Source organism: Lygodium microphyllum, chromosome 1 (assembly GCF_053477565.2).
Source record: "Lygodium microphyllum isolate KBCC chromosome 1, Lygodium_microphyllum_v1.1.10, whole genome shotgun sequence".
Lineage (NCBI taxonomy): Eukaryota > Viridiplantae > Streptophyta > Polypodiopsida > Schizaeales > Lygodiaceae > Lygodium > Lygodium microphyllum.
The window spans coordinates 147,125,052-147,147,610 of NC_141135.1; the positions used below are offsets into that span (position 1 = coordinate 147,125,052).

The 22,559-nt window shown below is 39.6% G+C and overlaps 1 protein-coding gene across 1 annotated transcript; it reads right to left on the reverse strand.

Annotated features, from left to right (window-relative positions):
• Nucleotides 1-820: 820 nt before the first annotated feature.
• On the reverse strand, nt 821-21,836 carry LOC148041791 (ras-related protein RABA2a-like). The gene is made up of 2 exons (XM_087682442.1): nt 21,374-21,836; nt 821-1,951 (listed from the first exon to the last, which is right to left on the reverse strand). The coding sequence occupies exons 1-2, from the start codon at nt 21,536-21,538 to the stop codon at nt 1,469-1,471; spliced, it is 648 nt and encodes a 215-aa protein (XP_087538568.1). The 5' UTR covers nt 21,539-21,836; the 3' UTR covers nt 821-1,468.
• Nucleotides 21,837-22,559: the final 723 nt, after the last annotated feature.

Genomic DNA, 22,559 nt, shown 5'->3' on the forward strand with positions numbered 1-22,559 from the left:
GTCAAGGGGTAGTGTAGCATCAATTGTAAAAGCACTAGCATTTGTAGTACTTGATTGAATTATATAAAAGGCCAGCCACCCCCATTGTTCCTAATGCCAGCTATGTTTAAAAAATACTTGTACCCAAAACATGTTTCATCATATAAGACGTGGGTAGGATTCATCCCATCTTGCCAAACAATTTTTTGTTTGTTAGTCATAGTGAAAAGAATAGCAAAGGACTGAAAAATGAACAAGACTGCAATCTGAAAAAAATGATCATAACCTACACATGGATTTATGTTGTAACAAAGCCTCAATAAGTGCTTGCTACAAATTCTAAAAAATAGTTAAAAATCAGAGTTCATTGCTAGCTGAGTCCAAGAGCATGCCATTAAAGTCCAAAGGTCTCAATGAGCAAAATTGAGAAAATAATAGCGGAAATTATAAAGCCTCAAATAAATGAAAAATGAAAACCGATAGCTAGAATGAGTTAATGAACCCACAAATTAAATGAGATATCATGAAGACTATAGATGATAAGTATATCTAGAAAGTTATTCGTTATTAATGAGAGAGCAAGAGCAAGCATAAGGACTACATTTCTATCTAGAGGATATATATGGTGCATGAGAGCCAACTTCAAGAACTAAGTACTACATCTCTTTCTAGAGTGGAGATGTGGCAAACAAGGAAAAACTTCTAGCTGATCTCCGATTTTAAAAAACTGACCTTTTATATAGAAAAGGTTCACATCAAGCTCACCAAGAAAAACTGTTAAGTGGAATAGTAGCAGCAACACTCGTAAAAGAACTACTTGCATTTGCAGTACTTGATTGTATGGATGTAGAAGAACCACTCCTGCTGTTATTAATGTCAACTATTTTTCAAAAGTACACATCACCAAAACATGTCATCATGCAAGACCACATGGGGTAACTTGTCCCATCAAAAGCATGCCAAACAAGCCATCCTTGTTAGCCATAAGGAACAGAATGGCAAAGGGCTGAAAAAAATTGGACTATGCAAAACCCTACAAAAGTGTTTATACCTACTAGTAAGACACATGTATATGTATATGCTCTCACACTATGAAGGGCTTGCCCATCTTCCAATATGCGGTACATAGGGACACTAGGAAGGCTCGAAAGAGTCCTCAGGCAGGATGCGGTACATAGGGACACTAGGAAGGCTCGAAAGAGTCCTCAGGCAGGATGCGGTACATAGGGACACTAGGAAGGCTCGAAAGAGTCCTCAGGCAGGATGAAAACAACGTACAATATCGACAAAATGTGAGGGGTCAGCAAATTGCAAGACTTTCTGTATCTTGAGCATTTGGAGAGATCAAGCTTGTAGAACTTATCAGCAAGATTAACTGGAAAAGATTGGGACCTGCTCTCTATACTCACCAGCACATTTTCACTCAAATGTGTCTCAAGTATTTTTGTATCTGCAGTTCAAGTGGAATGCGTAAAACTCTCTCAATACACTAGTAACAACAGCCCCCCTTTTTACTGACAGCCTGTTCCTCACCAACATGTATTGTTTTTCCCTCCTTTGGGCCTGCAGAAGCAGGATCTCCCTCAAAAGATAGGGACTTTTTGCTTACAATGTGGTAAATTTCAGTCAGAATAGTTTGAAATGCTGTATCCACATTAGTAGCATTCATTGCAGAAGTTTCAATAAAAGAGAGCCCTTCCTTTTTGGCAACCACTTCAGCGTCATCTGTTGAAACTATCCTCAAGTGAACCAAGTCAGATTTGTTTCCAATGAGCATAATAACAATGTTTGCATCTGCATGGTCGCGAAGCTCCTTCAGCCATTTCCCAACATGATCAAAGCTGTCCTGCTTTGTAATATCATAAATCAAGAGGGCACCGACAGCCCCTCTATAATATGCACTGGTGATTGCTCGGTATCTCTCCTGGCCAGCTGTGTCCCAGATCTGGGCTTTTATGGTTTTTCCCTCAACCTAAAGACAAATTGGCAGATGTCAGGAACATAGAAATATTTAAACCATCAATCAAAGCATACAAAGTCTCAGATTCTATGAACTCGTCTTTGAATACTAAGCAGACCATCTTTGTGGAAATAAACAAGGCATATTCAATAACAAGCTCATCCTACTCTGCAATTCTACAGAGCATAAAAATGCATGTCAATTTCCCATAATACAAGTTTTATTGATGCTATTTATGGAGGGGTGTTGCATTACATATGTAGTTGAGAACTGTTTGTATTGCTGCATGTTGTCATTCTAGCCCCTGGCAACCTGGTTGACCTGTTCCAGCACTGTATTTTGCTGTTCTCGAGGCTACTCTGCACATATGTCATTATCTGCAGCTGTACAGACAGCTGATGTAATCACTGACACATCATTGCTGTGCTTTTAGTCTGGCAGCCGCTACATTCCTGGGATCCAACTGACTGTGGAGGACTGCATGCTGCTCCCTTTACTGCCATCCTCATCATCATTCCAGCATAATGGACTACTGCTACTGTGTTTTGAGATTCATCAGAAGTATGACACACACTCAAAGCTGTTTCTATTTCCCCAACACCAGTCTCAGCTCACCTCATCCCTAGTCCCTGAGACACAGGTTTGAGGCCCCTTGTATCATATTTTGCATATCAGCATTCATTCATTCATGTTGCCTACATCTTGAGTTTACAAGATGCATTCTTGACCTCTACTTCTAGGTTGCCATCTGCCTCTAATGTGCAACCAAAAATGGCTGAGCCCACTTTCCCACAAGATCCTATCTAGCAGATCAGGTAGTGTTGCCTCCCTTGGTTCAGAAGCATGTGAAACTGGCCCAGATATAACAATGGTGACAATGACCTCACCACTCTGGGCAATATCAGAAGGCCGAGCGGCTTGGACAGCCTGCTGCATCAGAAAACACAGCTATGTGTGATATCAACAAGCTGGAAGTCAGGTCAGCAGCAGCCGGGACGTTGAAGGTAGTAGCTCACGCCACCAGGCTGTGTGCAGGTCGCCAGCTGGAAACGCAAATTCTAAGAGAAAGTAGCTGGTCATGGAGTAGTAGGCAATTGATGGCAGCAGCTGTAAGGATCCTCCATTGATGGAGATGTCCTCTAGGCAGGAAGTAACATGTGGGAAGATGGTGATCCTGGGGTATGGACACCAGTGTGAGAGAGATAGGATGATGGCTGAAGGCTGAGATTGATAACAATCAAGAATGAGCATGCACTAAACAATTGACTCTATTTATAGGGGATTTTGATGCAGACAGACAAATATTGGGGGGGGGGGGGGGGAGCCTAGTAGAGCATCTCGAACCCTTTGAGATGGAATCATGCAAAAGAATCCCTGAATCCCATATGGTTTGTTAATACTAGCAAAGTAACGGCGAGTACCTAAGGGGTGGCCACAGAGTTGAAGACTTTGTAGTTTTGTTAGGAATTGGAAGTTGACCAACCTCAAGTGGCACTCATGCAACCACTTATGAATGCAGAATATCCTGCTCATCTGCTTATCAAAGACAATGTACCTCCTAACCAAGATCTTGTGTGTAATTTGAGGATTGTAGAACAATAGGCCTTGGATTCAAAGTAGCCTATCAAAAGTCCCACTTTGGGCATCAATGTACCCATCTTGTCGTCACGGGTGTGCATGTATGCACGGCATCCAAAGACTAGAAGATGGGATATGGAAGGTGGAGTGCCATGAAATGCCTCAAAGGCTTCAAAGGGGGGTCTTTTTAGGGGGCCATCGCCATCAGGTATTGATTCAAAAGAGACATGAAGTGTTGACCACTTCTCACCATAGGTGCTTAGGTAGCTCAACTGCAAAGAACATTCAGCATGCCATGTTCTTGACTTTGCAGTTCCTGAACTCCACCGCTCCATTTTGTGAGGGGACCTAGTATAGATGAGCTGGCACTCTATGCCTTGCTTGCTTAAGAACTCTCACAACTCATGAGATTAACTCACCACAATTGTTGATCCTTGTTGTCCCCATATATATGTACAACCGTCTACTTTTGGACCACATGCAGCCATGTACAAAAGTGTGAATGGTTTGAATTTACCATGAGAAAGAAATATTGCGAACCATTTACGGAGACTGTGGATGATATGCCACTAAGGTTGAGGTGAATCAAGCAAAGTCACCCCTCAACTCAATGCAAATTACTGAGGGAATGACAATTGATGTTTCCTCGTTGACAAGCTTGGCAAATGTCCTTCAATAATTTTAGGCACAAAAGACCCTCAACCATTCGTTCATGATAACTCATAAAGAGAGTTGTATGAAGGTGGCCTAATTCGAAGCACCAAAGGTGCTCCTTGTCAAACATGACTTGACCATAAGCTATATAAAACTTAGAGCCCTCGACTATCAATTGCGATAGAAATTAGCCTTTAGGACATCAGGTAGAGACCATTAGGTTGCATCTTGCTATGAGTCATCACAGGATTGGTATTATCATCGATGACTTTGACTATAGTTGGTGTGAAGAAAAAAACTCTCCCCATGTGACACAACTAATACACAAAAAGTAAATTCACCCTAAGCTAGGGTATATAATACACATCGTTCAACATAGTGAGATCCAGGCCCTTGTCAATATCAAGCTTGACTTATTACATTCCCAATGCCCTAAATCTTGGCTAAGAAGTTTCTGCAACATTCCTGCCACTAATCCATGTAAGACAAAGATGTCCTCAAGTAGTGATGTATGATGTGGTTCCATTAGCCACTATGCAAGTATCATGATAGCCATATGGACATGTAGGGTGGGGCTTTTGATGAAGTCTCATTTGGAGACAACTCATATATATAGGGTGGGCCTTTGTATGTCTCTACAAAGGCAAGGGGGACCTCAAAATTGAACCAAAAAAATCAAAATCAAAATTAAAACCAACCTATGAGTCACAAGAGAGCTCTTAGTCATCCTTAAACTCGGTGGCAAAATGTACCAAAGAAAAACAAGTATAGCCAACACTGTTTGACATGGAGTGTCGATCAAAGGCAAGAGATCCACAATCCAAACAAAAGACTCAAAACCCTACCCCTCAATCAAGTAAACCCCAACAAGGGAGGTAGGATGGTGGCAACCAAAATTAGGGACAATGGTAAGGCTAAATCTACATTCCCACTAGTTCGCCATCACAACTAGTATTATTCTCAACTCTAGAGGGCATATTTGATCGGTCTACTAGACATGAGGCCCACCTTATCTCCATAGAGACATCAATGGTTGTGAGCTTAGTCCACATTCACGAGTTACCTCTTGATGAGGCGACTACAAACACTCTACCCGACCAAGCACATCCTCTCCTGTTTCGATCACAGATAGTAGAGCTACCCATCATATGACCTCCATCCATGACATTTTTCTCTTGAGACCCTACAACCGAGAATATCTAGTGTGGAAACAACCATGGTTTAGGTCACATCAAGTTTGATACTGATGAGGGTTAGGATCTTGCTTTGTTGAATGATGTCTATTATGTCCCCCAGCATGGGGTGAACCTTATATCCATTCAACAAGTTTGCCAAGTGAAGCGAGCAGTCTTCTTTATTATGACCACAGTCGAGGTCATAGACTATCAAACTAGTTTAGTAATTGCTCACGGTAAAGCACAACCTAGTGGCCTCTACATGATGACTGAGTTACTTTTCTAGCCAACAATCGAGGACTCAGCATCACTTTAGACACCTTGGATATGACTCTCTATGAGCTATCATGCCGTTAGATGATTCAAGGTCTTCCACACCTTAAATGTCTAAGGATGTTTGTCCAGCCTATCAACTTAGAAAATAACATTGCACTCCATTCCCTCAACAAACTACATATAGAGTTGGACACCCCTACAATTGATCTATGTTGATCTTTACGGGCCGACATCTACCAGTTCTTAATTATTGCAATGTACTTTTCAATAGTGGATGATTTTTCTAGATACATGTGAATGTATTTTCTAAAGCATAAATTTGATGCATTCATTTGCTTCTCTTCATGGGTGCTTCTGGTGTATATCTAGACAGGTTGTCGAGTAGGTTGTATAAGGAGCGATAGTGGAGATGAGTTTATCTCCCACAAGTTTTACCAGGTTTCTGTAGGAGCATGGTATTTCTTACAATCTCACTTCTACCAACTCCCTCTTCGAATGGAGTCATACAACATAGGAACTAGATTGTGATAAACATAGCATACTCTATGATGCTCGCAATATAGCCCTTCAAGCGCCTTTGGGTCAAGGCTATTGACACTTCAATGTACATCCTCACCTAGTGTTCGACTACAATGGTCCCCTCAGATGACCCCCTTCAAGGCATTTTTTGGCACTGTGCTTGTTATTTTCCAATTCTAAGTTTTTCAAGTGTCGTGCTCACATGCACTCCTAATGATAACTCTCAAAATGGAGTCATACAACGTAGGAACCGGATTGTGATGAACATGGCACACTTTGTGTTGTTTGCAATAAAGCTCCTTGAATACCTTTGGGTCAAGGATACTAACACTTCATTGTACATCCTCAATATTAACACTTCATTGTACATCCTCAACCAGTGTGCCCAATTATGATGGTTCCTCAGATGACCCCCTTCGAGGCATATTTTGGCACTCAACCTGTTATTTTCCACTTCTGAGTTTTCGAGTGTCATGCTTACATGCACATTCCTAATGATAAGATAGAAAAGCTCACTCCTCGAGCTAATGTCGACTTTTGTTGAATATTCCTAGGTTGAGAACTGCTCAGGGAATGCTTGAAGAGGAGACAAAGAACTGATGAGATAGAACTTACAAGTTTTTCTCATGGGGAAAGTGAAATCAGTCTTCCTTCTTGGATAGGGTGGTAACATCTTATCAAGCACTTAACTATAGCAATTAATAAAAGAGCACTAACAGAAATACACACTTTTACCTTAACAATCTCGAACAATAGACATCCTATTGGCCCTAAAACTAACGCCTCTTTCGGTATTTCTTTAACTTGAATTGCTAATGGATTGAGTATAAGTTGAGATTCCACAATCTCCTTTGCTGATCCAAAAGTCCTTGTTGTATAAAAATCAACAAGCAATTTAGGCAAATTTTCCCTTGATTTTTACCTGGGACTTGATCTAATGGAACCACCAACTGGCCAAATGCTGCCCCAATTCACAATGGATGAGGTGGCCTCTGAAATCCCTAAAAATCCCTCGAAATTCAAGTGTTGATTTCAATGTATGATGCCCTTGACCGATGCGGTTCCAAGTCGGCTGCTAAACCCTAATTTCTGTAAAAATTTAGGGTTTACAACAAAATTCTCCATATTGTCCACTAAATTTGATTGAGATCTTCAAAGAATAGACTAGAGAAGGTAAGAGAATGTTGAGAGAGAAATCTAAGAATCTTTGCAAGGAAATGTCCAAAATTGATTGCTGGTTTGTTAAATCTGCAATTAAAGCAATTGCATGCTATCCTAAGGCCCCATAAATGTTGTCACCTAATCAACAATGCTGTCACCAATACCTATAGAGAGTCCCTTTATTGTTATTTGCCTCCTAGAGTCCTCTCATGGTTGTCACTTGCAGCAAATGCTGATTTCTGTGCAAAGAATTGGACCAACAGTCTCCTCTCAGTCTCTATCTTTCTCAACCTACCAACACTAAATAGCTCTCTACCAACCCCCAAAAATGTTTTTCTTAGTTACATGGGTATTTTTGCCAAGTGGCAACCTTCTAATTCCATTTTCCACCAATTTCTAGAAATTAAATTAATTTTTAGAATTAATTGATTTCGAAAATTAATTTCAGCCCTTCTAACCCTACCCAAAATTAAATGTGCCTTAAATTGGCTAGGCCATTTGCAAACTGAAGTGGTCCTGTCATGAGGACATGTATTTTTGAAACCTCACTTAACATGTGGATTAATTTTTAATCACATGATTAAGTAAATTTATGAGCTTGGGATGTGAAGAAATCACGCGATGTCAAAGGCAAAAGTTGCTATAAGTTATGCCGCACAGGTACTTGGTGGTATCTAGTGCCAATTGTTAGCCTAGATTATTCATTTGACCATAAGTATCAGTTGGTGACACTAGAGAAGTGGTACCTGATACCAATCTAATGGTCAAAGATAACGCAGAGACACTCAAGAATCGCCAATTTAATTATTGGCCAATCAAATTATTTTTCAGTGCACCGAAATAATTATTAGATTACTTTTCAATATTTAAAGAATGAGAATTAATATTTAATTATGGATAATGTTGGAAAAACCATTTGGGAAGGTTGCCACTTGTCAAACATGCCCATGCAAGACTGAAAAACGTCTTTAGATGCTGTTGGTCTGATTTACAGCCATTGGAGGATCTTCTGAGGCAACCAAGGGCAAGAGAAGAACAATCAACAGTAGGTGACAGCATCTACAAGCTGTTGAGACAAGGCAGCACCAATAAATGACTGATTTTCTTCAGTTCTTTGCATCTACAAGCTGTTGTGGCAAGGCAATGGCTGCATTTGATTGATTTTCAGACATTCTTTGCAACAAAACTCTGAATTTTCTCTCTCTACAACTTTTCCTCTCATCTCCCAGTCATTTCACAACCTTGCTCCAAAGATCTCAGAATTTGGACCCTTGGAGACTGAAAATTTGCAAATTTCTTTGCTATAAACCCTAGTTTACATCAGAAATTAGGGTTTAGTAACAACCTTGGGAAGCATGCCAGAAATTGGAAGTTCCAAAACTTGGATTCAACAAGGCTGAAGGTGAATTTCAGCTAAATTCAGGTGGAAAACTAGCCACCCATTGAATTTGGGGCATTTCCATCATCTATGAAGTGAGTGAAGGCCAATTAAGTATCCGAATCAAGGGGCAAAATAGATTGAAGACTAGCTGGTCACTTTGGACAACAAGAGAAGTTTGGATTGCAAAGGGGATTGGGAGAATCCCATTGTAAATCAACTTCTTCTTCAATAAACTAAAGAAATACTGAAAGGGGAGCTAATTTTGGGGCCAATCGTCTGTGCATTGTCCAAGATCAGTAGGTAAATTTGTATTTTCAGATTTGCATTAATTGTTTTCTGCTATAATTAAGTTGTAATCAAGGATTTACCACCCATCCACGAAAGGAGCACTGGTCACAGGTCCCCTTCTCGATTGATCCTTAGACTTGCATTAATAGATTAACTAATGCTCGTCCCTAGTGTTACCACTAAACGGAATGGTAAAGTTGTTATCCTAGGGCCAAAACTGACACCAACTGACAACCGAAGCTCAACTGGCACAAGTTGTCACAACTTTTGCCTTTGACATCCATTGACTCCTCAGGGTCCTTGGCCATCAACCATGAAATAACTGCCATGTGCATCACATGTGCCTAGTAACCTTGCACATTTGATTATTAAATTAATCAAATGTTACTAGCAAGATTAAAGCATCTAAAAATTTTCATATCCCCATGGCAAAAAGGTCCAAATTTGCTGCCAACACCTCTAGAATCAGCCCCGAGGTTGTCTCATGCAGCCAATAGGGCTGAAGATGTCGTCGTTTGGCCCCAAATGCTCACATCTAGCCTTGGGCAGCTCTCTCCTAGCTGAAAATGATCAAGTTCTGTTGATACTTGCTTGGATAGCACACCGTCCTTCTCTCTTAGCATCCAACTCCAGAATGGCTGGAATGGCCCTCAGCCATCCTCTAACAGCCTTTCCTCACTTGCATGGGAAGGCTTTGCCAAGTGGCAACCTTCTAATTGAATTTTTCAATCATTTTAATTAATTTTCAGACTTAATAATTCTAAAAATTAATTCACTTTTGTAAATTAATTCAACCCTTTGTCCTTGCCTAGAAAATTCAACCTATTATTAATCTCATTCTTCTCAATTTTTTCTTTTCAAAACGCAGCAATACACAATTGCCCTCTACACATTGTGAAGTATATCTATGGCAATTAGTTGCCCTCTTTTGCTTCTCTTGCGATCTTAGTGCTTGCTTTACTTTTTGATTAACTACACCCATGTTCTCAACATAGTGATAAACCTTCTTTAGTGTGCAAAATAGGAGGTACTTTCTTGCCACCTTACACAATCTCAAATGGAGTCTTACTAGTGGAACTATGCACTATATTATTTGCGAACTCAACCATGTTGGAATTTGCCAATTCTATGGGCACTGCCCAATGTTTTAGTTAGTTGGTTTGTAGTGTGAACACAACTACATTAATGAGTTGTCACCAATTCTAGAGTTAAATTAACTCTAGTTGAGTTAGGGATAGGTCTAGCATGCTTAAGACCTATTGTACTTTCATTCTATCATTCTAGTGCTTGCATCTTTGAGTGTGGAACTACTACCCACTCTTGCTCATTGTCTTGTGTTCACTCTTTTTCTACCTTCCTCCATTTCCAACATTTGGTATCAAACCAACTTTTATGCACTGATTCTGAACAGCCATTGTCAACTGGTGTCACTCCACCAAGGTCTTATTGCAACCACCCAATGTTCAGTCTGAGGAAGTGAAGTTGTTGTTTTAGAGGAGGTGTTCTTGTTGTTTTCAGCCTGCATGCAAGTCTATATGCAATCTTGCACACAGCTATGCACACGTAGCCTCTCTCAACCCTGCTCGTAATATTCTTTGCCTTGCCTTCCATTTTCTCAGCCCTACCCACCATTTTCTGAGCATATGAGAAAAAACATGCAGATTCTAAACAGCCACCGTCATTCAGTGCTACTCCACCAAGGTCCTATTGCAACCAGCCAATGGCCAATGTTTAATTTGAGGAAGAGAAGTTGCTATTTTGGAGGAGGTGTTCTTGTTGTTTTCAGCTTGCATGCAAACCTATATGTAGTCTTGCACACAGCTATACACACCTAGCCTCTCCCAGCCTTGCTTGTAATATTCTTTGCCCTACCTGCCATTTTCTCAACCCTACCCACCATTTTCTCCGCATCTATGCAAAAACCCTAATTTTCCAAATTTAGAGGTTTTCAAATTTTTTTGCAATTTCTCATCCGTCTTGCTCATCTCATACCTAATTTCAAAGAAATTTTCAATTTCTCCCACTCCGTGCCAAGATATTCAGGGATTTTCCACCGACTGTCCCAATTTCTAAAATTTCTCAAAATTTCTTTTGAGGAAAGTTGGGGCTTTTGCCCGATTTGAGTTCCACACACAAATCTTCACCGACAATGCCGACATTGCACAATTTCTTCGTGATTTGTGCAAGAAATTTGGGGCTTTTTGGCCTAGAGATAGCGGCATGCATCACAAGGCAAATTCCAACTGCTGGTTACTCTTGGCACACATCCAAAGGCAATATTTCTGCAAAAAGTCGAGTTGTAATGTACAAATTTCTTCAATTTCTTTGAAATTTTGTGAAGAAATTTAGAGCTTTTACCTTGCACACACTCCAATGCAAGAAATCAATGGTACAACAGCATTTCATTGCTGCTACAATCATATTGAGCAAAAAACTTTGGAAATTTTCAAAAAATTCTAGTAAGAATCAACATTAAATTGGTGGAATTTTTAATTTTGTGGACACATATTACGAGGCAGGTTTACTATAGTAGTATACAACAATGCATTGTTTTTATTCTTGTGGCTGAGTTCTAATTTGGGTGACATTGTGCACACTTTGGTATTTTTGTGACAATTTGGCACTTGTTTGATAATCTCGAGGGATTCTTGGTACTCTGAGAAATACACACTCTATACTTCAGCATTGAAGTATTTAGCTAAAGATTTCTGTTCATTACTGACGGCATGGCACGTCAGGGAAATAATGATAAGAGCAATATCCTTAATGTCCTCACTCAAGAGGACAAGCTTGATGGCCCCAACTACTCGTTGTGGAGTTTTATGGTCTAAAACCTTCTTGTTGCGAAGAACTTATAGGACTATGTTACAGATGACTTGCAACAACCAAGAGGTCTCACACCTCAAACACCTCAATGTCATGCTTGAGGACACCTCAAAATCAGCATGGGACATACTTGAATGTATGTTTGTAGCCTACAATGAGGGCAAGATCTCCCATCTTCCCAAGGTTGACAAATGTGAACATGGATGAGGGTGATAGCATGACAAATCACCTTACTCACATACAAGATTTGCATGATCAACTGCTTAATGTTGATGTGGTTATTTAGGATAGTGAATCAGCGAACATCACACTGAACTCTCTTCCACAGTTGTAAATTGGTTTCCATACCTTGTTGATATTATCTTTGGGCAGGGGGAGGCAAACCCCAAACCACTTACATGTATGGAGTTGGAAGGCCTCTTGTTGCAAGAGAAACGAACTCGAAAAAATATTGCATTATGTTCAAGTGATGTGGCTATGCTTTCTAAGTTCAAAGGCAAAGGAAAAGTCGTGCAAAATGCAAAAAATCAACAAAAGGGTGATACTATATAACCATCAAATAAGGCTATCCAAGACTCAAAACAATCTAAAAAGAAGGAAAAATGCCATCATTGCAAGAAACTCAAACACCATATTGATAAATGAAAGAAAAAAGGCCAAAGAGAATAAGAAAGACTCTGATTTGGCTATCCAAGAGGCATCAACCAGCAAATCAGCAGATGGTGATGTTTCAACCAACTTTGTGGAGGAGGATTATGCATTTCTCACATGCAATTATAATTCTTCTATGGCTAGCTATTGTATACAAGCATCGGACGTTTGTTGGGTGATCCAACATTCAATGCTGCTAAAATGTGACAAACATGGTGTTTTGACAATGGTGCATCAAAGCACATCACTTCCAAAAGTGCTTGTTTACTTCTTTGCATTCAACCCCTCTGTCACATGTGCAAACAACAACAGTTATGATGTATGTGGCATTGGGACAGTCACTATTGTTGTTGCAGATGGTTTTAACTTCACGCTTCTAGATGTCTTGTTTGTTCCTAGCATTACAAAGAACTTGTTGTCTATCTCTGCTTTTAATAAGCATAGCTTTTAGGTCATCTTTGAGCATGACAAATGGATTGTCAGAGACAAAGAGATGGGTTATGCATTCAAGCTGTCCGATGCCCTATACAAGGGTTTCTTTTTGTTGTATACCTATGATAGAAAATCTCATGATGCTATGGCAATTACTACTCTTTCGCTTACAATAAATGCAAAATGCAAAGCTATAGCATGCCTGCTATGGACATATGAGTTTTGGGAGTTTTATGACCCCTTAGAGGTGTCACATGGTAGATACATTGCCTCCAATGGAGACTCTACCTCCTCATGCATACAAGGGAAATATTTTGAGCAAGATGCACAAGTTTGTCTTCAAAAAGGATGGTGCGATACGTATTGTTTGAAAAATGCAGCTTATTCACTCTAATGTTTGTGGTCCCATGAGGACACGTGCACTTAGGGGTCACCTTTACTTTGTTACATTTCTTGATGACTACTCGAGATATACATGGTATGTATGGATTGAAGGCTAAATCTAATGCATCCATACATTTTAAACATCTTGTGGCAAAGCTTGAGGCTAAAAATCGTTTAAAAGTGCAAACACTTCGCATAGATAGAGAGGGAGAGTACATGTCTTACATTTGAGACATTTGTTGGCTCGTGGCATTACGCATCAAGCCATTGTTAGAATGACTCCTCAACAAAATAGAGTTGCTGAAAGAAAGAATTGCACTCCCATGAAAATGACTCATTGTGTATTGAAAAGCAAGGGGCCGCATCATAAATTTTGATTAGAAGGGCTTCAATATACAAGTCATGTATTGAATCATGCACCGACAAAGGCTTTAAAGACAATCACACTATTCAAAGCTTGGTATGGCAAGAAACCTAAAGTTGACTACTTTCGGGTGTTTGGTTGCATAGCCTGTGCACATGTTCCGAAAGAGCTACATGGAAAGCTTGATAATGAGGCTAGCAAAGGCTATTGCATATATGACCCATACACAGAGGCAAACCCTAAACCCCTTACATGTATGGAGTTGGAAGGCCTCTTGTTGCAAGAGAAACAAAATCAAAAAAATGTTGCATTATGTTCAAGTGACATGGCTACGCTTTCTAAGTTCAAAGGCAAAGGAAAAGTCATGCAAAATGCAAAAAATTAACAAAAGGGTGATACTAGATAACCATCAAATAAGGCTATCCAAGACTCAAAACAATCTAAAAAGAAGGAAAAATGCCATCATTGCAAGAAACTCAGACACCATATTGATGAATGAAAGAAAAAAGTCCAAAGAGAATAAGAAAGACTCTGATTTGTCTATCAAAGAGGCATCAACTAGCAAATCAGCAGATGGTGATGTTTCAACCAACTTTGTGGAGGAGGATTATACATTTCTCACATGCAGTTATGATTCTTCTATGGCTAGCTGTTGTATGCAAGCATCAGACGTTTGTTGGGTGATCCAACATTTAATGCTACTAAAATGCGACAAACATGGTGTTTTGACAATGGTGCATCAAAGCACATCACTTCCAAAAGTGCTTGTTTACTTCTTTGCATTCAACCCCTCTGTCACATGTGCAAACAGCAACAGTTATGATGTATGTGGCATTGGGACAGTCACTATTGTTGTTGCAGATGGTTTTAACTTCATGCTTCTAGATGTCTTGTTTGTTCCTAGCATTACAAAGAACTTGTTGTCTATCGCTGCTTTTAATAAGTATAGCTTTTAGGTCATCTTTGAGCATGACAAATACATTGTCAGAGACAAAGAGATGGATTGTGCGTTCAAGTTGTCCGACACCCTGTACAAGAATCTCTTTTTGTTGGATACCTATGATAGACAGTCTCGTGATGCTATGGCAATTACTACTCTTTCGCTTACAATGCAGAATGCAAAGCTATAGCATGCCTGCTATGGACATATGAGTTTTGGGAGTTTTATGACCTCTTAGAGGTGTCACATGGTAGATACATTGCCTCCAATGGAGACTCCACTTCCTCATGCATGCAAGGGAAATATTTTGAGCAAGATGCACAGGTTTGTCTTCAAAAAGGATGGTGCAGTACGTATTGTTTGAAAAATGCAGCTTATTCACTCTGATGTTTGTGGTCCCATGAGGACACGTGCACTTAGGGCTCACCTTTACTTTGTTACATTTCTTGATGACTACTCGAGATATACATGGTGTGTATGGGTTGAAGGCTAAATCTGATGTATCCATACATTTTAAATATCTTGTAGCAAAGCTTGAGGCTAAAACTGTTTATAAGTGCAAACACTTCACATAGATAGAGAGGGGGAGTACATGCCTCGTGCATTTGAGACATTTGTTGGCTCGTGGCATTACACATCAAGCCATTGTTAGAATGACTCCTCAACAAAATGGATTTGTTGAAAGAAAAAATTGCACTCCCATGAAAATGACTCATCGTATATTGAAAAGCAAGGGGCCGCCTCATAAATTTTGGTTAGAAGGGCTTCAATGTGCAAGTCGTGTATTGAATCATGCACCTACGAAGGCTTTAAAGACGATCACACTATTCAAAGCTTGGCATGGCAAGAAACCTAAAGTTGACTACTTTCGAGTGTTTGGTTGCATAGCCTATGCACATGTTTCGAAAGAGCTTCACGGGAAGCTTGATGATAAGGCTAGCAAAGGCTATCGCATATATGACCCATGCACAGAGAAGGTGTTTATTAGTAGGGATGTCATATTTGCTGACAATGCAGCATTTTCACTTGACCACTTTAAAATGCCAACCACACATGACATTGGTGATGTTTTTGAAAGCCTTTTACCACTTTCTTTGGGGTCCATACCTATTGTAAATGAAGTATAGACCTATTACAGCAAGCTGTTGCTGCTCCATATGCTCCCAAACAGCAGGGTAATGATGAGGGTTTGCCACATGTAGTGGAAGCAACAGTTCAGCATGAAAGGGCTGCTGTAAATGCAGCAAAAACAGTCCCGAGATGGCTGTTACGAACTCTCCATGAGAGTAAAATGGATGCACTTTTACCTTAGCTCACTAGAATGGGTGCTAGGCATGCAACACATGATGTAGGGGGGGCATATTTGGCCGATATTATGAAAGTAGATGATTGTGATGAGCATGTGTTTATGAGCTCACTCTTGGATGATGACGAGCCTGCTTCCTTGGACAAAGCTCAACAAGATATACATTGGATACAAGCCATGCAAGATGAGTTAGACTCCATTGCCACTAACTCTATATGGAATCTTGTGGATTTATCACTTGGCATGAACATCATTGGCACAAAATAGATTTTTAAACTCAAACACAAGGCCAATGATACAATTGACAAGTACAAAGCATAGTTGGTAGCAAAAGGCGATGCACAAAAGAAAGACATAGATTATAAGGAAACTTTTGCTCCTGCCTCCTATATGAGTACAATGAGATGTGTGATTGCTATGGCTGGAAAGTACATAAGTTGAACATTAAGATAACATTCTTGAATGGGGATTTGCATGAGGATGTGTATGTATCACAACCTCTAGGTTTCATGATTAAGGGGAAAAAGCATATGATATACAAGATGCATAAAGCTCTTTATGGTCTTAAGCAAGCTTCTCCTACATGGTACTCTAAAATTGATACTTATTTGGCCAGCAAAGGGTTCAAAAATAGTCGAACTAATCCCACTCTATACACTAAGAATGGGGGGGCCTTACTCATTATCATTCTTTATGTAGATGGCATGCTGCTCATTGGACCTATAAAAAATTCCAAATTTTAAGGTTGAATTAAAACATGCATTTGCTATGTCAAATATGGGTTGTCTACCTTGGGAATTCAGTTCACCCAAAATCAACATGGTATCATCATGTCACAATCAGAGTATGTGGATAAGCTGTTACATAGGTTTAATATGCAAGATTGGACCTTGTGCATATCTAATAGTATCCACTTTTTAAATCAATAAGGCTATATATGGCTGATCCCTACAATCTATCTCATGATATCACTGATCCTAGGAATGCAAAATCGATTCTTAATCAGGATATTATTCAAGGCATGATAGTCGAGACACATGCATCATGAACCATCCTTTTGCACCAAAAGTATAAGTAAGCCAAAAGGAGTTGAGATAGGCTGAATTGAGCCTTTTTCCAACAGCTCATTCACAACTCATGATCTCTTCCTATTGGGCTGCACTCACCCTATATGGTGGCTTATTAGGAGGAGTATTTCTAGGGATCTCTCTATGACTGCAAGCATGCGATGACACCATGGTATTCCTAGTAAGATATCACAACCCTCAAGTGGTGCAATGAAGAACTCTTCACTATCTAAATAACATTGTATATGAAAGAGAAGCTTATAGGTGTGGCAGGCTCTCCATGCCCCTTGCATGCCATGCCAATTTCTTCCATAAGTCCCATCTCATCATCTCTAATGCCTGGATGACAACCAAATCTGTAGAGATAAAGTTTGCTTATGCACTAGGATCAAAGAAGATCAAAGCATACTAATCTCTAACTTTTCTCATGCTCTACAAAGCTCAATAGCATCCGCATTAGGCTAATTGCTAAGCACATCAAGGACTAAACCAATTGATATTCTTACATGAGACACAACCAATGGCCACAACTCTAGATCCAACTATGATCACAAAGGATACCCATGCACAAACTTTTAACAAGCAAACTTACTAACCACTAGTGAGGGAAAGCTCTTATGACTATCCATACTAGGCCAAATCTAGTATACTATGTTTCTATTCTCAACCTATACTTTAATGCACCAAGCATGTCTCACTAGATCTATTTTTTGACCTATGTTAAGGTATACCAAGAATAAACATGCTTAAGCATATGCCCTCACCATTCCTTTATCACTTATCCATACCTCATCAAATAGCTCTCTACCCATGCCTTGCCTTCCATGATCTCTGTCTATGGAGAATGTATTTATGTTCCGCTTACTATCAATAAAATCCATTCTAAAGAAAATAGAGGAAAAGGAAAGAAAAATCTTAAGACAAGCGTTGAATCGCTAGATTTAGGATTTTTATTAACCCATAATGAAGTCTCATTTGACACCAACTCCTCCAGCAAAGGTGAAGGCCAAGGCATGTGTTACAGCCCTTCTTTGTGTATAATACATAACAAGAGTACATTGATGTATGAAGAATTGCAGCAAATTGCTGCAGGCATTGCAGCAAACTAGTATGTTGCTTCACGAAATGAGCACAAGAATTAGAGATAACATTATGGAACATAGGGAAAGACTCCATAATGTTTACAATAGCATTAAGGAGACAAACAAACAAGGAATATTGCTGAAATAAAACACAAGAACAAGGCAAAACAGGGCACAAACTATCAAGACTAAATTTCATAATCAAAATCTCATCATCCATATAATGTGATCAGCATATATAGAGAGCATTGTGTCTCTTCAGGCCAAGCCTATTCTAATTGCATAAACCACTAATCATATGACTTCTAAAGTCTATTTACATATCAAGACTAATGAACGAAGATAAATGACTAAGTTAAAACATAATACTAATGTCATATGTGAATATGATGTCAAAGCCTAGGCTAAGAGTATGGAAGGTTTCATCTTCTTCAATGAAGGGGACGTGCATAACAACACCTTCCTCTACTAACTCTTGGTATTGGTGATGTGATCATCCCTCATGGCTCTTCAGTGCCAAAGAGGGATTGTGAGGGGTTGTTTAGGTGGGGTGGTTGGGCCTCACCTATACATGCATATGGGTGCAAAAGACCCAAAGAGGGACTTCCCTTATGCATCAACCTAAAACATAATACTAATGTCATACATGAATATAATGTTAGAGCTTAGGCTAACAGAATGGAAGGTTTTATATTCTTTAGAAAAGGGAACAAGCATAGCGGCTGCTTCCTCTCTTGCCTTCTAGTATTGGTGATGCAATCATCCCTCGTGACTCTCTAATTCCAGAAAGAGACTATGAGAGGGTGGTGACGTAGGGTAGTTGGGCCTCATCTTTACATGCATATAGGTGCAAAAGACCTAGAGAGGGGCTTCCCTTATGCATAGATTGAAGTTTGGCAAGTTTTAAAATCTTGGAGCTAGGTGATGTCCACGTTCATGATGGGCTTTTTGTTGACACAGAGCACAATTCGCTCCTAGTCTAAGCTCACATAAGGGGATACTTTGGCGATCTCATTGAAGGCAAGGAATCCATGGTCACGTATGCTACTACAGAAGCATTGTTGACAAACATAAAGCGCTACTATGACTACTTTTTGTTTTCAAGAGCTGGTATGATCGACATAGATATGGAGTTCTTTCCAAGACACTCCTTGGATATTCATGGTCCATTCTGATGGTCATTGTTGTATGTACTATAACAAGTTATTATCATTGTATATTGTATTGTACCAAATCACCCATGATCTGAGAGAAGATATTAATAGATTAATCAATTTGTGTGTGAAGCTGTGCATGTATTTGTGGGTTGGGCACATTTCTTTTCCAATTGTGATGTTGGCCCTAGTTTATTTGACCCAAATTGTGCCCGATTGTCATTATTTTGACTAACCTACCTATTCTATTGTGGCTCAAACTTTTTCATGATGATGGCTTATTTATGGCCAAGGCTCCCTATTCAAACACATCTTCAACATGATCCATTCCTTGCAAGTCTCTTGTCTTGGTTTAAGGATTCCATTCCTTTTTCTTTTTTTTTTGAGTTCTTTCGTAATGTTCATCTTTTCTTTGCAGTATGCAATCTATTGCAACAAATTCTCACACTTCCATCACTGCAACCACTTCTAATAGTACTCATTTGTAGCTCATTCTAACACCTAAAACTACCTTCCCTGTTAGAACAAAATGTTAGCATATCATAGGACTACATTCACCCCTCCAAGTCTACAAATTATTCTTGACTTCAATACTCTTGGAGAAGTGCTCTTTGAATTGTTGGAGGGCTAGGAATATCTATCAATGAGTTTAGAACAAAATATACAATTGTTCAAACTTTTTGCCATCTACTTTCCAGATGCAACAATGTCTACTTAAATGCTTGTACTAAGTCTTAAAAGTATCAACTTTGGACTTTCTTTTTCATTTCGAACATTGTTTCTTCAATTTGTTATTAGCCCAACCATATAGTATGATTCTTGTCCCCTTTGTTCTATGTTGATGCTATTTGGAAGTCTATTAACCTAGTCACAATTAACAATGTTAATTAGTAACTAGCTTAGAGTTAATAAGGTATACTAGGAATCAGCAATTTGCATAAAAAGACATTTCAAATGCTTGACTGATTGACTTGTTCGAATCCTTAGCAAACACATGAATCCATTAAAAATGCTTAAGAACTCCACAAAAGACATAAGTGGCCCATCAATTTAACCACAAATCAAGTGCATCTACAATGGCATACTTACAAATGGCTTTCAAATGATACCAACATGAAATGATAAAGTCCCTATTCAAAGACAAGTGCCAGATCACTCACATGAGTCAAATCATGTGTATCTACAATGGCATACTTACAAATGGCTTTCAAATGATGCCGACATGAAATGATAAAGTCCCTATTCAAAGACAAGTGACAAATCACTCACATGAGTCTTTTGTAGCATCTTTGATACGAATGGCATGAAGATCGATGTCACTAGCCGATTCTTCCAGAAAGGTCTTTAATCTCTCAAAAGCACCACATACCACCTTGATAAATGTTCACTTGCTGAGCAAGTTATTGGGAGGGACATTAATATGGCAAGTCGATGATTAGATGCAGGTCAAACACTGTTGCAGTAGTTGGTGTCACAAGTTTAACGGTGTATCATGCATGTGTTTCATTCTTGTACAGCAGGAGGTAGATAATCCAGAGTGCGCCTAACCAGATCAGTTCAAAAGTAAAGACTAACGTTGCCCAAGCGCATTGCTTTAAGCCATCGTGAGATCTATCCTAATCTCAGATGGTGTTTGTGGAAAACTGGGTCGCTGAGCTCCGAGCACTAATTCTAAACTAAATGTTCTAAACGTGGAAAGATTATGCTTGTTGAACCCTAGATCAAGACAATCTTAAGTCCCGTCAGATTCCGTTTTGTATTTAAACAATAACCATTCTAGGGACAGTTGGCTACATGGCACAGGTGCATTTTAACCAGATTTGTAAGCTGAACAGGCTCGACCTTCGAGTAGAAGTTTGTGGATGTATGAAACTAAAAATGATCGCAACGAGGTCTAGGTTGGGCCACTCTCTTAACCATGATCCAGGCTACAGAGCAGATTACAGATCTACTTAGATCCAGTCAAAGCCGCACTAGCAGCATTCTTATTTGCAACAACAGCCATATCGGAGTCCACAAGGGATCGTAATCCACATGCCAGCTAATTATAATAACTTGAGCTGATAGACAATGGAATCTAACATTGCCTTGAGTTCCTGGAATTGAAACCTATACAGACACGTGGAAGGATAAGAATGCATGCGATGGAGAAACAGGGCAAGAGAGAGTATGTATGCGCGCGCGCACGGTGTATACCTGCATTGTTCGCGTTGCGAACTCCACGCCGATGGTAGACTTGGACTCCAGGTAGAACTCGTTTCGTGTGAACCGAGACAGAAGATTCGACTTGCCTACCCCCGAGTCACCGATGAGGACAATCTTGAACAAGTAATCATATTCGTCATCGGGTCTACGAGGCATGACTGGCGCGCGCGCGCTCTCTGTCTGTCTGTGTCTGATCGCAGCAAACGGAAGAAGCTCTAGAGGTTTCTGCTGATGCTGATGCGGAGCTTCCGTTTCCCTTCGGAGATAGTACCAAAAGAAAGCTTGATTGGAAAGCCTACTCAGAAAAGGAGAGCCTGGGGAGGTGGTGAAGCTGAACAGACCTCGAGGAAATGGTAGGACTCATAAATGTCTTAAAAAAGAACCAAATAAACAGCAGCTATGAATACGTAACAGTAAACTGGCCAACCTATGCACCCACGCTCAACAGGGTGCTTGAATTTGTAAAGCGATGGTAATTTAAACCCTCCTCTTTTAGACTCTCTAAACTCTTTCCATGTTTACTACAACCCAAACCCTAAATACCCTTTACAATAATGTATACTAGCGTTTTGTGCGCGCTGCAAGAGAAGTTGCCGTGCTATTGTACGGGAACTTCGCTCAATAATCCATTTCTCATATTTCTCTCTCATCTTTTTCCTCTCTCTCTCGAGCCCTCTAAAATTCCCTATGTCTAATTTTCACACTCTCTCTCTCTACTTATTCTCCCCCCTCTCTCCTCTCTTTTCGTTCTCTCTCTCTCCCCTTTTTTCCCTTTTTTTCTTCTCTCTCCCTCTTCATTCTCTTTTTAAAAATTTTCTTCTCTCTCTCTCTCTCTTTCCTTTTCTTCTCTTTGCACTTTTCTTCTCTCTCCTCTCTTTTCCTTCTCTCTTTCTCCTCTATTTTTTATTCTCTTTTGTAAATTTTATATTTTCTCTCTCTATAATTCTCTCTACATGTTCTCTCTCTCTTCTTCTTCTTCTTTTGCTTTCTTTCCCCTTCTCAGTCTCTCTTAAAGTATGTAAATTTTATCTTTTCCTTATATATAATTCTCTCTTTATGTTTATATTCTCTCTCTTCTCCTCTCTCTCTCTCTCTCTCTCTCTCTCTCTCTCTCTCCGTCCCCTTTTCTTTTTCTCCCCTTTCTCCTAATTTTCTTTTTTTTATTATCTCCCTCTCT